The sequence below is a fragment of the Sinocyclocheilus rhinocerous genome, unplaced genomic scaffold (assembly GCF_001515625.1).
Source record: "Sinocyclocheilus rhinocerous isolate Xijiao unplaced genomic scaffold, SAMN03320098_v1.1 scaffold2529, whole genome shotgun sequence".
Taxonomy (NCBI): domain Eukaryota; kingdom Metazoa; phylum Chordata; class Actinopteri; order Cypriniformes; family Cyprinidae; genus Sinocyclocheilus; species Sinocyclocheilus rhinocerous.
The window spans coordinates 198,239-217,120 of NW_015658742.1; the positions used below are offsets into that span (position 1 = coordinate 198,239).

At 35.6% G+C, this 18,882-nt stretch overlaps 1 protein-coding gene across 1 annotated transcript in view; it reads left to right on the forward strand.

The window, feature by feature from the left end:
• The window catches only part of LOC107722872 (semaphorin-5B), a 142,856-nt gene that overhangs the window by 81,868 nt on the left and 42,106 nt on the right, over positions 1-18,882 (forward strand). The window contains exons 6-8 of the mRNA XM_016531366.1: positions 12,414-12,476; positions 14,325-14,423; positions 14,509-14,722. Of these exons, the coding sequence (XP_016386852.1) occupies positions 12,414-12,476; positions 14,325-14,423; positions 14,509-14,722 (376 nt within the window). The remainder of the gene's footprint in view (positions 1-12,413; positions 12,477-14,324; positions 14,424-14,508; positions 14,723-18,882) is intronic.

The window sequence follows — 18,882 nt, forward strand, 5'->3', positions numbered from 1 at the left end:
TATAGTTCATCAGCTGGAAAAAAAAAACTTTTTAAAAGTGATCACAACGATAACGTTCCTGTCAGGATTATGGACTATTCTGTGTGTGTTTTTGCCCCTGTGACCCAGTTTCTTCCTCATGTTGATTGTGTTAATTTGATTCCAGGTGTGTCTCGTTCCTCCCCAATTATCCTGCCTTTAAAAGCCCTAGTCCTTTCAGTTCTTGTTTGTCGGGTCTACTTGTTGAATGTCCTCTTTGTTCTCGGTTTTCCTGTGGATTATTAAAGACTGTGTTATTCAAGTACTCCTCGCTGCTCCCCGAGTGAATTGTGACAAATGCCATGAAATGGAAAATCAAACAAAATTACAGAGGTTTCCCTTTCATATCTCCTGAGACTAAATTGAGTTCTTGTTCTTAATAACATTGATGAAAAACTTTTAGTTTACACTACTGTTCAAAAGTTTAGGGTCAGTAGGGTCAGTCACTTTTATTCAGCAAAGACACTTTAAATTGATCAAAAATGACAGTGAAGACTTTTACATTGTTACATAAAAACAAAGTGCTGGTCTTTTGAACTTTCTATTAATCAAAGGATCTTGCAAAAAAAAAAACTAGAGTAATGGCTGCTACAAATTCAGATTTGCCATCACAGGAATAAATTGCATTTGAAAATATATTAAAATAGAAAACAGTTTTAAATTGTAATAATATTTCACAATATTACTATTTTACTGTATTTTTGACCAAATAAATGCAGCCTTGAAGAGCTGTCTAGAGAGAGATGTCTTTCAAAAACATTACAAAAATATTTTCAACCCCAAACATTTGAATGGTGATATAATGGCGATATTAATTTTTTTGTGTTAATTTAATTTTTTATTGTTATTATCTAATAAAAAATAATAAAAATTAAATAATTAAATAGATTTCTCTTGGGCTTTTAAATCCTTTATAGAAATTTTCTATGATTATAAATTAGTAACAAAAACTGCAGTAACCAACTAGTATTTTAGCACCATATATCACATCTTGTAGCTAGAGATTCTGTTATATGCTTTCATTTTATTCTTATAATAAGCCATTGTTACGGAGCACATTGATGTCTGTATAGTATCCTCTCTTATTCATTCATTGCTATCACATTCACACGTTCTTCATCTTTTCATCCTGCTCGCTGTACTTTTGTCCACACTTCCACCTGCGTGCCACCTCTCTCAGTCTCCTTTTGTCCTTCTCCCCACACCATTAGAGCTATCCTGCATCTTTCTGCCAGGAGTGTAATGGGGCTGACAGAAAGCCAGCTCATCTCAGAAATGTATGTCTTGGTGCCAAACACGCAGCCGTTGGCAGGGGAGAGCAACAGCTCAGGCGAGCCTTTTTAACTTTACCCAGGCTGGGGTGAAAAAAGCTGATTCTTACCCTTTGAATTATTCACTGCGCTGACCCATGGGTATGCACCTGCTTTCCTCATTTCCGTGAAACTATGAATAAGGGAAATTTGCCATGGCCTGGTATAACGTACGCTACTAGTCAAAAACTGGACACACTTGCCTAAAGCTTTGTTTCTTAAGTGATTTTTAAATGCTTGAAAAAAATTACTGTAGTTCTTGGAATTATACAGGTCATAGACATATATAAATGCATGCATATAAAACATATATACATATGTAGATATATACTACCAGTCAAAAATGCTCACCAGGGATTTATTCATGCATTTATTTGATCAAAAATAAAGTACAACAGTATTCTGAAATATTATTACAATAAAAAAACTCTTCTATTTTGATATATTTTAAAATATGATTTATTCCTGTGATGAAAAAGCTAATTTTTCAGCAGTCATTACACAGTGTGACATGATCCTTCAGAAATCATTGTAATGTCCTAACTTGGTGCTTTTTTATTTTTTATTTTTTATTATTTATTTGTGCTAGCATTTATTATTAATAGTGTTGAAACTGGTATTGTAATAATATTTCACAATATTACTGTATATTTACAGAATTTTGATCAAATAAATGCAGCCTTGGTGAGCATAAGATACTTCTTTCAAAAACATTTAAAAAAAACCTTAACAAACTAATAACAAAATTTTGGTCTGTAGTATGTATGTACATATAAAATATATAAATAAAATATTACAAATATTATTATATTATTGTGTGTTTTATGTATTATGTATTTTATGGTTATTATTATTTAAAATTCTTACATTTATTTATTATGTATTTTATTTTATTGTATTTTTTATTATTATTTAAAATTCTTAAATGTATTTATATTTTTTAATTAGGTTTATTTATATAGAAAAATATTATTTAATTTTTTATAGATATTTTTGGACCATATAGTTAAATTGGAAAAAAAAATTCTTTAACTCTCATACTATACTTCCATTTCGATTCTGAAATTTGAATTCGGAAACCATTTGACTGGTATTGTAACTAGGCACTTTGAACATCAGCAATTTGATTTTCAACAACTGCATTATGAATCAACCCAGGGTGCACAGAAATTATTTATAAATGAAGATCATTTATCTACACCATGTTTTTTGTAACTACCACCATTGTCAAAGCATTAGACTTTTCCCAGGATCCCAAACCTGTCTATCCTGAGACAGTGTTTTTCTTTTTCGGTGAGATCAGTGCATGCTGTCTGTGCACACTGTGTTGCTGCTGCTGTTTCCCAAGATCTAAACGGATGCATGAGGCAGCAGGATTCCACTGCTTCCGCCTCATGGGGGACCAGCCGTCTCATGGGATCAGGAACATCTGATGATGTTGGCGTCACTATGTTGGCACAATGGGGGAGCTCAAGGTACTGAGACTGAGACCCACCCACATACTGCGCTCCTTCCGTGCCTCCCTGAGACTCCTTCATGCTGTAAGTAAGTTCTATTACATGAGCAATAGAGAGGAAACTCAGAACACAGCTTCTGTCAGCTTCTCTTTCCTTCTCGGCTTTTGATCCCGTCCCTTTGGTACGCATTTGCACAAATGCACCAGATTTGCACAGATCAGTTTACAATGTGGGATGAACTTCCTCTCTCACAGTTGAGGCTACAGAATATAGTCAGTCACAGCCTCCATAGACATTATTGAATCTGTCGTATCTGACTAATGCAATTGCTCAGCAGAAATAAGATAATGACAGTTCATTCTTAGAGCCTGCATTATTCTATTTATGTGCTCATGGCTATTAATTTACATTATGGCTGTATCTAATGTGAAAATAGATGTTCATGCACCATGCTGTTCCGAAAAACAAAAGTTCAGCCATCATCTAAATGCTTTTTGCAAAATGAGGTGGAATAATTTCTCCATTCGCAAAGATGTAGATGTAGTTCGCCAGATATATTAGGGCATGATTTTCCCAGGATTTACGCTACCAGACAGAAGTTTGTACACACTTGAATGAGTTTATAATGATCTTTGATCCAAAGCCCTATGCTTACATTCTTGATATGTTTTGTAGACAAATATAAATTGGATTTATGTACATTGTATTTTTTGCAGAAAGGCACAGTTTTATTTTATTTTCTTTCATGCATTTGGCACACATGCACCAGGATGCACCCTTATAAATTTGGTTGAGGGAACGGCCAGAGTATGTTAAGCTACTTTGACCAAACTAAAACATAAGTTTTAATTTTTGTATAATTTTTAGCAATGCATAATTCCTATACTAACAGTTGTGTAATTTTATTGTCTTGATGCTTTTACTGTTCCTTTAACATTTGGGAAATAATAAAAATAAAGAACAAATTGCTATGTCCAAACATCTTGACTGGTATACCGAAGGGTCTCAGAATGTAGAGAAGCTTAGATCTGACACATAAGAGGCTCAGAACCTCTGGAGATGGAACCAGACCAGAAGCTTGACCTCAGGGTCACTGAAGAGTGATGTGATGTTATGAATGGGGATGAAGAGCTATGGGAGAGGAGCGTTCTCTTTACTAAGGAGTCAGGAATGAGATAAAGCCCACAGTTCGACAGGACTGGAATGTAAACAGATGGGTCATGCATGAATAAGTTTGTGGAATCTCAAGTCTCCATCATCCCTCTTCTTTATCCAATGGATTCGCTTGCATGCAACCACATACTCATAACAGCATCCTCCCTCCATCTCTCAGTGGAATCTCTGTCACAACTCCCCCTTCTGTCTTTGTTGATTTTTGTTTTTATGTCATGCAAGTACATAAAGTACACTAAAGGATAAGAATTTAATGCCACTGAGGATTCCAGTCACTGCTCAGTCTGATTCGGTTCATAGTTTTCAGGTCCAAGTTCATGTATGGACCCAAGTGAATTGTGTGGATGTGCTTGATGGATTGCTTTTTTTGTATCTGACACAGTTGAATTAGGATGACTAGCAGCTAGTTTTTCTAAGTTGTCATTTGTCATGTGTTAGAAGCTAGTTACACTGCCGTCCAAATGTTTGGGCTCTTTTAAAAAAAAAAAAGAAATTAATACTTTTATTTAGCAGGGATGCATTAAATTGATTTTTTTTTTAAAGTGACAGTAAAGACTTTTATAATGTCAAAATAAAGTAAAGTAAAGTAAAATAAAATAAATGCCTTTCTTTTAAACTTTCAACTCAGTTAATCCTGGAGTAAAATTTTTCAGTTTCCATATTAAGCAGAACAACTGTTTCATACAGTTTAATAGCAAGAAATATTCCTTGGGCACAAAATCAGCATATTAGAATGATTTCTGAATTCAGCTGAATTTCTGATTCAGCTTTGTCATCACAGGAATAAATTACATTTTAAAATATATTAAAATAGAAACCAATTATTTTAAATTGTAAAAATATTTCACAATATTGCTATTTTACTTTATATTTGATCAAATAAAGGCAGCTTTGGTGAGCATAAGAAACTTTTCGAGAAAATAAAAAAAAATCTTTCTGTGACATTTGCTTTAGCATTTCTTTTATAAAATTGTCTAAAATGTCATGGCAGACATGTTTTAGCAGATTGTCTGCATGCAGTTGGACATCTTTCATTTAGCCTCTGAAAATGTATGAGGGATTTTGGTAATAAATCAGTGCTCAGCGTAGAATAAATAAATGAAAAGCAATACAGGTAAACATAAACTGAGAGATTAGTACAGCTGTCACAGCCTTCCTTCTGGTGTAATTTCAGAGCATTTCACATGGCCAAGATAAGAGAATTTAAGATTAACCTTTCATTGTGCGGCTCTACAGTGTACCACCTTAAGAATTTCCTCGAAATAGTCATGTCCGATTTTTTTTCTATTGCTATTTCACAATGTTTTCATGAGGCTATCAAGATCTGTAAAGGCTGTGTAAAGAATGAGGAATCTTTTGAAGGTCCTGACCCATTTCAGAGCACAAAGCACCATGAAGAACCCAATCAGATGCTTTCCTCCAAATGATGAAGCCAACTGACATCAGTTTATTTCTTTTTCTCTCAATACAATGACCGAAACAGCATTGGACTCCATTGGACAAGACATATGAAAGTGTGGCTGATCATAAATTCTCCCCATCTTTCCCATCCTCTCTGTGTTTGTACAATAGCCTGAACCAGAGGTCAATAATACTTCACTCTACTCACAGAATTCCCACACATTTGCTCTGAAAGGTACACTGGTCGGTCTATATCCAAAATTCAAACATCCGAGACGTCAGTCTCTGCATTGACAAGACAGAGGTCTCTGCTCTCTGTCAACAGACAACAGCGTGAGAGCGCTGTGTGCCGAATGCATTCAGTAGACATTGTTACAGCTGCTTTGGACGGCGACCCCTGTGGTCAAGAGGTGACTGCCCCCTTCAGCTGTAACCAATAAAACAGGAAGTACCCGACGTGAGCAAATAGCAGCTGGGAACAAGAGCTGTTTAGATTCTGCTCTGGTGTTGTTTTGGTTAGAAAAATATGTTCAGTGTTCACAAATACTCTGCGGTGATTATGAAACAGCATCCGGCTCAACAGATGGAAATGCATGAGCACAATGGTGGCTGCTGCTCTCATTTATTCTAATGATCTTCCAGAGGCTCGCAGGATCACGGCAGCAGCTATGTGGCGTGCTACATTTTTCATATTCCGGCTCTCGTGGGACGGCTGAGGCCTTAGGAAAAGGATGCTCCAGACTGGAGATCAAAATAAGGAAAAGCAACGCTAAGCGTCTTCTTTTTGATGTGATCACTCAGCGGTCGCCCAAGGTGCAAATTTCAACTCTCTGACCTCAGAGTTTGATGAATCTGGGCTGATTTCATCCTACCTACTCGTGATTAATTTCCCTCAGCAATTTGCCCAGATTGAATTATTGATGCAGTCTTTGCCACTGGTGGGCTAATTTGTGACATATAGACAATGGAAGGAGACAATGAAATCCAATGGGAAATGCCTTTTTATAGAAAAAATGATTGCAGCATAAACTCATGGCTTGTCTTGTTAACAAAATTACTGGCAAAAATGTTTGATCAAAAAATATTTTTTAATGTGTCATTTTATTTGTCAGTTTGCCTTTGATAAAAAGTAGAAGTAGAAAATTACGTTGTTATTAACTCCTAAAAGTGTTATTATTATTACATTTTAAAGATATTTTTGTCAAATGTCCAATACTACAAAAATAAATAAATAAATAAAATAAAAAATAATAATCAGATTTTTTTTAATTAATCAGTATTTTTGACTTCTTAAACATCTTAAAAATAAATTTACAGATAATAAGATATAACTTTAAAAAATATTATATGACTTAAAACTTTAAGAAAATAAACTTTAAAGATATTTACTGAAAAGAAGTATTTTATTCAAGTACATTTCTAAAGTAAATGTATGTTATTTTTTTAAATGTAAAGATAACCCCCCACACACACACACACACCACACACACATATTCTATATCCTATGCAAGTTTGTGTCACAAGTACATTTGACATGGGGTAAAATGAAACAATGAAAGCAATTCTCAGGCTTTGCTTTAATTTTATACTCATCATTTATTTTTATGTTTAGCAGATAGAAGAAGAAGTTGCTGTAGCTTCAGATATGACTATTATTGGACAACAGATGGCAAATATTTAAACATCTTAATGAGATTTTTTTTTTTTTTGCTTTCCAGTAAAATGAAACATTTAGATAATATGACTTTTTTAGAGTATGTATAATTAATATTTTTCCCTTTTGGAAAACAAAAGATTTTTCTTCTTTTAAGAATAAACTGAACCAAACTTATTGTGATTTATGCTTAAAAGTGCGCTCAAACCTGGATCAGAAAAGTACTGCAGCGTTGTGGTGCCTCAGTCTCTCACATCATTGCTCTTTTGCGTGAGAGGTTTGTAACTTGCTGAGGCAGTTGGGTTCGCTCAAAATGGCCTTCTTAAATTAAAGCCATCACTCACGTCCACACATACGCCTTTACTGTGCGTGCGATGATGCTTTTATCCCGGTGTTGTAGTGCAACCGCATTGTTAGAGCTGTGCATTAGACACTGACCTGTTGCTTCATTTCTCATCCTGTTTTTCCAGCCCCAAGTAAATGCGTTCAGACGGCACAGCTGTGAACCTTCAAAGGGCTCGCTATTTGCATGTCCTGGGCACACACACGTCTCTAGACAAAACCAGGCAGTTCCCTTATTGAGGCATCCGGAGCGGGGTGTTCACCCCCATGCTACACTGCCTCTATTTTTCTGATGGTGAATATGGTTTTGGAATGTGAAGTGAGAGAGAGACGGCTCAGGGAATGCCATGGGGGAAGGAGGAGATGCTAGAGAGCATATCTGCGCCCTCTTGTGTAAGGTTCAGCGTTCTTAGACAATGAGGCGAAGGTATTGAGAGTCATGTCACATCTTTGAGGGCGGCGGTAAATGGGGATGGGGCCGCTTGAATAGGGCACTCTGTTAAAGGACAAAACAGGGCGGTGCCTCGGCTTGCCTATTGAAGCACACAGACCTTGAAGATCCGCAATGAGACGGATAGCCTCGCTGCTCCAGCCGGCTGGATGGGGGCGGAGCCATCACACTTTAATCAGAGGCCTCCTTAATGAGTATGCAAATGACGTTTTCATCCCAAACCAGTAAAGTTTTGGAGGGAAGGTAGTGTTCAAGTCCTGCACTTCAAGTATTAGTCATTGGTATTTTTGACTTGTTTTCTGGTAAAATATCTAAACATTTTAAAAAATAAATTTACTAGAAAAGTGAAATTGTGTTAGAAGAGAATATTTATTTATTTATTTAAAACAATTGTTTGCGAGGCGGGTAAAAAAAAACTTGTTTTGATATCAAGTATCACACGTAAATGTATCTTAATTTAATTTTAATGAAATGTTTTTGTTTTTTTTTCAAAAAATGAAACATCTCATACAGATTCTATATCTATATGTAATTAAAAACAATAATGATTAAGACTTTTTTGCAAGGAAAGGAAAATTTTGCACAGTCTGTATATCCTAAGAAATTATGTGTAAAAGTACTTTTGACAAAGCGACTCACTGGCTTTGGTCTTTCTTAGTTTCTTTTTTCTTCTTTTTATTTTCTTCTTTTTATTTTATTTATTTTATTTTATTTTTTATTCTACTTTGCAGATGCTTTAGATGGTGCTTTAGCTTCCTATATGAGACTGTTGTTGGAAAACAGAAGGCAAGGATTACATATAAAACAGTATCTGCAAGAAAATTCATATGCAAAATTTACATGAAATTTCAAAGAGTGCTATCAGTGTCCAGAAGCCTGTACTTTAGCCAGGAAAGTTTAGCTTGAGCCAGACCTGTATTTGATTTTTTCCCTTTGCTTTAATATGTGCTATAGTTTGTTTATAATGATCCCTTGTGCTGTGTATGTTTAAATTATTCATATTATATAATTCATTAACAAAAAAAGGTTATATTATGCATGCAGTTTTATGACCATGTATGATTGAGACATATTTTAGGAATATTATTATTTTTTTAAAATTAATTTGTCAACATATTGTGGGACATAAATGGTGTCTTCTTAATGACGAGTAACAAGTGCTTGAAGGTGGACTGAGGACAGGTGCAGTGTCCCATGATGTGCTTTTTGGTTATAACACTTGTAATGTGCCAGCGAGACAATAGCCTTATCAACGGAAGCACACAGCTTGCAAACTGGGTAATTCTCCACCATCCTGCCCTATCTTGTGCTCGTATTAGCATTTTCTCAATACTTGATGTGAATGGAATGCATTTTCTATCCCGGCGTTGTTTCTGTGCCTCACTAATTTATGTATAAATAAATCCCAACTATTTTATCCCTCCATGAAAAATTCACGATACTATTTCATGAGGATGCCAGGGGCAGGGCGCTTGGTGCCACCACCATTATTAGAACAGATGAAGTTTGAGTAATTATGCCACAAATAGTGGTGCCGAGTGTGATTTCTGAGCTAGTGCACATGCACGGTGCGGTGGCCTCATTAGACCACCGAGATCCAATTGCAGAGCCACATTAGACTGCACACATGCCTCACTGTGTTTTCCATTTGACAGCTTTGTAGGCGAAACGGATGCTCATCTGTGATTTCAACGTCTTTTATACCCTTTAGGGAGTTTTACAGCTATTCCCAGTGAAAAAAAAGCATTTTGGACTACTTTATGGTGCATCATTTGTTGTAGGGATGTGAAACTGTCATTTATCTTTCTTAGCATATGTCTCTATTTTCATCAAACCTCTTCAGTTTAAGAGGAAGCTACTGTGAGTCTATTTTTCAGTTTTTAGTTTAAAAGTGAATCATTGTAGCTATTTTTTATTTATTTTTTATTATTTGTTTTTGAAATCATTCTAATAATAATAATAATAACAAGAAGAATAGCAATAATGATTAATAATAATAATAATAATAAACATTATTTTATTTATTTATTTTATTGATAATGCTAAATTAAGTGTAGTATAAGAAAAAGATTTAAAAAATGTAGTAGTAATAATATTATAAAGATAAATTATTATTATTATTATTATTAAACCTTCATTTTTTATTTTATTTTATGTTACTGATAATGCTTAATTAAATCCAGTATAAGAATTTTTTTTGAAAAAGATTGAAATGTATTATTATTAGTAGTAGTAGTAGTAGTAGTAGTAATAAAGAACAAAAATAATAATAACCATTTTAATAATAACCATTTTTATTTTATTTTATTTTACCAGTAAAGCTACACGAAATCCAGTGTAAGACCACATTTTTTGCTAGCGTTTATGACAGGGTACTTGAACCGTACTGATGGGTTATGGGGGTATAAGACAAAAAAAGGTTGAAAACCCAGGCTTAATGAACAAACAGTTACGTCATTACCTCTGCATGCTTTTAATCTATATATTACCTCATCCTCTTTGGCATAACGCTTGTCCAAAGTAATTTGTCATTCAAAGGTTCAAACCTCCCACCAGTGAAAAGCTCTCCCTTCTCCATCCACCCCAGCCTGGTGGATTCTGGCCCAGGGTTTCCAACTTCACATTCAAGCCTTCGCCAAACATGGCATACAGTGTGCTTTTCACAGCCTGCCTCTTCAGAATGCTTTTTGGGAATAGCATTGGAGGGCTGGCATTGTTCCAGTGTGGTGTGAAGAGAGGGACTGCCATGGCTAAGGTCAGGGTTAAGCTGACGGATTCTTCCAGAAAACAGGGGCTCACAGACAAGATGTTAATGACCTGAACGATGACTCATCGCTTAGGCATCCATCACAAACATGTCTCAGTCCTGAAACACACATGAATGCAAACACAAACAAAAGAGCACCAGATCTGTGTGGCATTGTTGTACCTGACAACTTTGGTGCTGTTAACTGCTTTGACTGGCAAGAAGGAGGTAGCTAAATCTATACATGCAACCATTAAAAATCCAGGCAGTTTCTCAGTATTAATTGGTCAGTTCACCCACAAATGGAAGTTTTACCATGATTTACTCATCCTTATGTAGTTTCAAGCCCTTATGACTTTCTTCAGGTTTGAAAGGTTTTGATGCAAGAACTCTTTTCCACCAAGTGATTGCTGGTGAGCTCCTAATATGATGAAAAAATATTGGCCTCTGCAATAGTTCTCAAATCGTATTCACATGTTGCATCAAAACATGTCAATGTCAAGGATGACTAAATGCTCTTGTGTTTATCCTATTTAGAAATACAAATGACATTTGAGAGCTGTGGTGTAGGACAAAGTCTTTTTGAATTTTCGTCTTGTCGATTGATGTATTTTTCTTTGTCCAGTTACATCAACTCACCGACCAATAAGATATAATCTGAAAGGTACATTGCGCCACCTATCGAAATGTCCTTTTCGTTCAGTCTGACGAATGTTATTTCACTTTGGGTTTAATAGTTAATCGATTTTTCATTTCGCTCTTAATTCTGTCTTGACGTCACCGTCATTCTTGGTCTCACTTATCCAATCTGCATGAAAATGCTCAACTTCATCAAATCCAAATACAACATTATGGGCTATATTTGCTGTTTTTAATTGGCATGTGGGGAAAAATTAACCAAGAATATCTCGAATTTCTCTTAAGCACACCAACTTCGTGTCTGGAGCTTGTTCATTAAATTATTTGATGAAGTTGTCTATTTCTCTTCCTTCTTGCTTTGCCATATTCCTCCAGGTTCAAATGTTCACAATAATTATGATTCAGTCCCATCAGTCAGAGCTCACTTGAGCCACAGCATGACAGGTCATGTAAGAGGAAATTGCGCTATTAATACACTAAACCAATTACCATCAGCTTTATCTCCTTTTGCACATTGAACGGTTTCTTATGTTTCTAATATTTCCTTTGAACCTTAGTGGGCCATACAAACAAATGGACTATATTTAGAGTTTCAGTCAAGATCTGAAACCAATGGGACCTCAAGCTGAGAGATAAAGGTGGTAGCTTTGTGCTTATATCTGAATAATTAGTGAAAGGTGCGTTTGATTGTGCACATGCTCACCTTAAAGGGATAGTTCACCCCAAAATGAAAATTCTGTCATTAATTACTCACCCTCATGTCGTTTCAAACCCGTAAGACCTTCGTTCATCTTCGGAACCCCTTTAAGACAGCAGGATTGCAGTTTTTAAGTGCTGCCTCTGTTATTGTTGGCTGGACACACAGCTCTAAAGGGACATAATTGGGCAGAGGAAAATGGAGTGGCTTGCGCTGGTGAAAAAAAAAAGAGAGAAGACGACGAGGTCTCTGTGCGTGAATGAGACTAGGGGATGGTATTTACATGCAAATTGCATCTGGTCTTCCAACTGTCTAGTTACCTCACCCTTTTAAGCCACTGGCCCACTTATCATGCTGTTTACACAATAAACACCACAATAAGGTTAATGTCTTTTGATGCATCTGGCTAAATGCAATATTATCATTAACAGTTGTGTAACCTGGCTCCTGCTTTATTGCAAACAGCTGCCGGGCAACTGCGAATCATGGCAAGTCACTTTTTCGGGGTTTATTTTGGTTTCCTAGGCGACGGAATGGGGCCCAGACGAAGACACCAGGAGGTCCTGTCAAAGCAAAGGGAAGACGGAGGTAACTTTAAACCCCCAGGTTCTCTGTTGAATAGGCACATTTCTTTTAAAACGCTGACAGCCCATTGGCCAGAGGGGTCAGGTATTGTTGAGGTTTGTGGAAGGGCAATATGTTGAGCTTACTTATTCAGTATTTTAAAGCCCAGAGGTCAGTATTTTCTTTCTTGAGCGTATCATTCGCTGAATGTGAAAGGCAAAATGAAAAATCCACTAGCAGATTAAAGCATTGGCAGAAAATGCTTAGCTCTTTTGAATGGATCTAAAGACAGGTTCTTTTAACCGACACTAAAACCTAGTTTGGCTTTTTCCCTATGTAACATATTATTGTCATTAACAACAGGAGTGGCATTATTCCCTTATTTCCCAGAATGATGCACATCTTCTGCTTTGACTGATCTGCTGCTCACTTTTTCAGTAAATGATGAACATTAAACCAACATGGTGGCAGTCTTGAATAGACAGTACAAATCACAGTCTGTTCCCTTAGCTGTTAATTTAAGGCACGTGGCTTTATGCCTCAGTGGCGTTTGGGTGCTTATCACATCCCTTCCTGTTTCGAAATGCTGTCACTTTTACAGTCAGCTGCACAAAAAGGTTGATGCTGTGACTCGCTGATCCAGTGTTAGACGGGATTATTTTTGGTTTGTAGTAGTACAAATGAAAGCTGAGGTAATCTCACTCTTTGGTGAAGCGTAGGTGCTCTCACAGGAAACTGTGTATGTGTTCGGAATTAATGTTAATAATTTGTAAAAGAAAGTTAATAATTTGTATAATAATTTTGTACCCAAAAAACAGTCCCAATAGGATTGGACAAGAATACTACAACAATTCCCTTTCTTTTTTAATACTGTTCGTAATGTAGTGTAGCGTTTGGGGTCAGTAATATATTTTGAAAGAAAGTAATAATTTGATTCTGCAAGGACACATTAAATTGATAAAAGGTGACAGTAAAGACACTTACATAAAAAAAAACTGTCTATTTTAAATAAATGCTGTTATTTTGAACTTTCTTTTCATCAAAGAATAATGAAAATGGTTTCATGGTCTCTACAAAAATATTAAGCAGCACAGATGTTTTTAACATTGATAGTATGAAATGTTTCTTGAGCACCAAATAAGCATATTAGAATGGTTTCTGGAGGCTGAAAAAATCAGCTTTGTAAATGTATATTTATAAATAAAGTATAAAACTGCTATTTTAAACTGAAATATTATTTTTGTATTACTGTATTTTCTTGATATTTCATAATCCTACTGTAATTGTTGGTTAAAAAAATGCAACCTGGGTGAGCATAAGAGACTTTTTTCAAAACTCCAAGCTTTTTTGCAAGTCTAAGCTTTTGAATGTGTGTACATTATATATATATATATGTATATATATATAATTATTAAAGTACCCTATTAAAGATAGAAAAAGCAAATCCGTATTATTTCCAATTGGAAAAAAGACATACCATTAGCATTTCTTTAAGATTTTTTGATGCAGATTTCCTTTTCTGTAGTATGGATGACCGGATGATTTGCCAGATTTGATTTACTGAATCCCACAATGCAATGTGCTTAAGTTGAAGTTTCTATTTCCACTGTGATGCATGAACCAATGTCTGCTGAAACTTTTTTTTTTTTCTTGAAATCTTTCTCACCTTAATATTTGATGGGGCTGTAAAAAGTTCATTTCACAGAAGACATTCGCAAAATTAAACATGACTTAAACATGGAACGCAGTGAATTTCTGTCACAGCAATGTAGCATACTGCTGTTTGCATACATTTTAAACTGTATGCAGTACCATAGTATTTTGAACATGCTACTGCTATTGTCATGCTGTCAAGTGCATCTGCTCCTGCAGGTGGAGTGTCAAAACTACATCCGGGTGTTGCTTGTCAACAAGACAGAGGTGATCACCTGCGGTACCAATGCCTTCCAGCCCCTTTGCATCACCAGAGAGGTAAGCATCTATCAGTTAAATGAGCTGCCTAAACTGGAGCTTTTATCAAAGTGTGTGTGTAATCCATACCGTATCCTCCTCTCAGGCAGGGAACATGAGCAGAGTGTTGGAGAGGGTGAACGGAGTGGCCCGCTGCCCCTATGACCCACGTCATAATTCGACGGCTGTGGTGACCGAAAGCGGAGAGCTGTACGCCGCCACGGTCATCGATTTCTCCGGCCGGGACCCTGTCATCTACCGCAGCCTAGGAGGAATGCCGCCTCTGCGGACCGCCCAGTACAACTCCAAATGGCTTAATGGTACATTAATCTCATCATCTCATGTCTGATAGTCTCATATTCCAGGGATCGTCTGAAAACTTTTGACATTTCTCTTGATGCCCTTCCTTTTTTTCTGTCCTGCTAATATGCAGCCAAATTGCTGAATGTTGTTCTTCAAAAGAAAATTGTTGATGAGACTTTATTTAATTTTGTGTATGCTAATAGCACTCCCCATAGGAAAGAAAAGTTGTTTCCCCTAGACAACATGATTAAATGGAAGTTTAATGGAAGTTAAGTCTCCTGCTTATAAAATGTTTTCTTAATGAAAACCCCACAATAATCTCCTTGTATAGATCTAAAAAAAAAAAAATTCACAAAGTCTCTTATCTCAAACTTGTCTCATCAAACATTTCTCATCAGATGATCTCAGCTCTGTTATTTGTGTGTATTGTTTATCTGCATAGTCTCTGTATACTCTTACTGTATCGTCTCATTTGTATATTTTACACAAACTTTAGGAGAAACATCTGACCAGTGTTATTATCGACTAAAACTAAAGCCATAAAAAAATAGTTACTTGAAATAAAATTAACGTTAACTGAAATAAAAAATAAATAAATAAATAAACTTATTTTAATTGTAGCCACTTGCCGAAGCATAATTTCTCATTTTCTTTTAGTTTAACATGAAGTAAGTACTAAAATAAAAATAAAAATGAATTAAGAACTGTATAGACCTATTAAAAAAAGAACTAATAAAATGACAAATACACCGCTAAATTGCTAACACGTTAACTAAAATTAAGATGAAAACTGAAATTATAAAAATAAAAACTAAATGTTAAAATATTAATATTAAAAACTATAATAGTATATCAGTGATACAATTCAAATATGTCTATAAAGTATTTATTTTATGGCAACGTTGAAGTAATTTATTTATTTATTTATTTTTGCCTTTTCAATTAACGTTTTTTATTTCATGTAACTACATGTTTTTTATGGTTTTAGTTAACTAAAATAACCCTGTTCCATGTTTGACCCACTGTAAGTGCATACAGTATGACAAGTTCCTATATGATACCTAGCAAAAAGTGAGAAAAGCAAAGCTGCACTCTCACAATTGTATCTTTTGTGTCGAAGGCAGTTTTTTAGAGCAGCCCTGGCCTGTCAAGGGAGGAACCAGTCAAAGATAGAGACAAACGAAACTCAGCACACTTCCTGCACAAAGTCAAAAGGTGTCAATAATCTCCCAGCTGCCGACACTGTGCCTTTTCCCTTAGAAAATGCATCCAATGCCAGTCAAAATGGAATAAGCAGAAAGTTCTGATGCCAGAGCTGTAAGTCATACAGTGAGGCTCCACCGAGGAGATGTCAGAGGGTAGCTGAGGTGAAAGGAGAAGGACATAGACAAGGTTTGGAGAGTTAGGATTGGGCGGAGGAGATGAACGTTCAGGCATCCAGCAGTGTAATTATTCCTCATGACCGAGAGAGGGTGAAATTGCAGCTGCAACGCTTCACGTCACTCAGTCGGCCTGTAGTTCCACTGTAGGTTCACACTTGAGGAGAGTGAAAGACAAAAAGAGGGAAGCAAGATTATTGAAGCTTACGCATTTACCTGCGGCAACACATATATTGACTTATTTAAATAAAATCAGCACAAGAAAGCTTAAAGTTAGTCTGAATTGCTATTTTACTTCCATATTATGACATCATTCAAAGTGAAAGAGAATGTTCAACATGAAAAAAATACTTTTATCCACTGTGAATAAGTTGAATCATGAAAAAGCACTATTTGTAGCTAAAGTAGGTTTTTGGGTAATGGATAGCAACATTATTGAGTGGTTTGCTAATAGTTGCGCAACTAACATTTCTCTTCAAATATGCCTTTTTACAGTTTAGCCAAACTAAAACATGAAAGTAAAACATGAATTGTGAGTCAGCAGCAAAAAAAAAGCTCTATTTGTAGCTAAAGTAGCTATTTGGCTAATGAGTAGTAACATTATCGAGTGGTTTGCTAATAGTTGCACAACTGAATAACATTTCTCTTCAAATATGCTGTTTTTCAGTTTAGCCGAACTAAAACATGAAAGTAAAGCATGAATTGTGAGCCAGCAAAAAAAAAAGCTCTATTTGTAGCTAAAGTAGCTATTTGGCTAATGGGTAGTAGCATTATCGAGTGGTTTGCTAATAGTTGCACAACTGAATAACATTTCTCTTCAAATATGCTTTTTTTCAGTTTAGCCGAACTAAAACATGAAAGTAAAGCATGAATTGTGAGTCAGCAAAAAAAAAGCTCTATTTGTAGCTAAAGTAGCTATTTGGCTAATGGGTAGTAGCATTATCGAGTGGTTTGCTAATAGTTGCACAACTGAACACCATTTGTCTTGAAAAATAGCTTTTTCCAGTTTAGCCAAAGTAAAACCAATAACCTTTTTAATCATGTGTGTTAGCGGGATGTGGACTCGATAGAGATGAAGTGTGAATTAAAAACGTATTTCTCAACTGGGGGTCAGTGAAGAAGGCATGAACCTCAAGGGTCTACAATCGAATCCAACCGGACTGTTATTATATCGTTCGTGCCAGGTGCTGACTGAATTTTTTTTTTTTTAACACTGAGCCCATGTGGGGTCGTACCCGAAGTGAGATGTGATATTGTTTTAGCACAGCTCTGATTCAATGAGAAATATCATCATCGCCTGCAGCGTGGCTATTAGCACATGCCTCTCTCCTCTGGTGCTTATTGGGACTCGTAATTCACTTTCCAGCTTAGTGTTTTCCCCTGACTGTGGCTCGCAGATAAACACACACACATACAGGGACCCCTGATGGAGTGGCGGTGTGGAAATGAGGCAGTATTTACGTTCAGCATGGAAGAAGGAAAATACCGTTTGTCATGTTCAGTCCCTCACAAATCAGCACACTCACACCCTGCCTGTTTTTAGCTTCGCAAAAAACCTGATGAATTCCTGCAGTCACTGGCAAGTAATTGTTCTAATGTTGAATGGATCTGTATTGGTATTCACTGTGCCTCTCTGACCACTTTCTTCACCTTGATCTGTGTGGAAGTGTAGTTATGATGTCTCATTGAAACTGAAAGCAGAAGAAATGTTTGTTCACAACAATCCTCTGTTAATGCTTCTGGAGAGAGAATTGGATCTTTTTTTAAGGTTCACTGCTTACAAAATGTACCATGGTACAGTGAGGTGTTGACATATAACTTCTGTACTGTATTCTCTGATAAATATGAATGTACTAGTGTTTTTTTCCTGGTACCAGATACTTAAAAGGCCAACCAAATAAGCATAAGATGTGATGTGCCATTAGCATGATTCCATATCCAAAATATAATAAGGCCATAATACTTTTTAGTGAAAATTCATCATCAGTCATCATTTATTCACGTTTAAAATACAGGGATGGAATCGGATGTTAATACCATGGTATTATATACAGTGCTGTTCAAAAGTTTGGTGTCAGTATGTAATGTTATACTGTCTAAGGCTGCATTTATTTTATTGATTATACAGTAAAACGGTAATAGTCATTTTAATATGCTGATTTGGCGCTCAAGAAACATTTCTTCTTATCAGTGTTGAAAACAGTTGTGCTGCTTATTATTTTGTGGAAACTGTGATACTCTTTTCAGAATTCTTTGGTGAATATAAAATTCAAAGAAACAGCATTTATTTTTAAATATTTTAAATAATAATTATTAAAATAATTAAAAGTCTTTATGGCACTTTAATATGAATTCCTTTAAAATAAAATAAAATAAAAATAAAATAAAATTGTTTTAAACTTTTGTTGACCCCAAACTTACACAGTAGTGTAAATTGGTGCACGTTCATATACCACTGTATTTACATGGTGCTTCAATGTACTTTAAATATGTGTCTAAAAACCATGATACTGCCTTAGTACGTCTAAACCCTGTCTTTACCATGATACGGGGAGAGAGAAAAAAAACATGGTAATGCCATGGTACTTTTATTAGTAACCCAAATTAATTTTCTTCATTTACTCACCATGGTACAGTGATTGGATCAAGCATTAATACCATTATATTTTATATATACCATGGTACAAATTTATATACCAGAGTATTTACATTGCCCACCAAAAAGCATGATATGAGCCTGAAATAAAGTATAATTTTGTTTTTTTTGTCAGCAGTGTTCGAACTATACCGTGGACTTT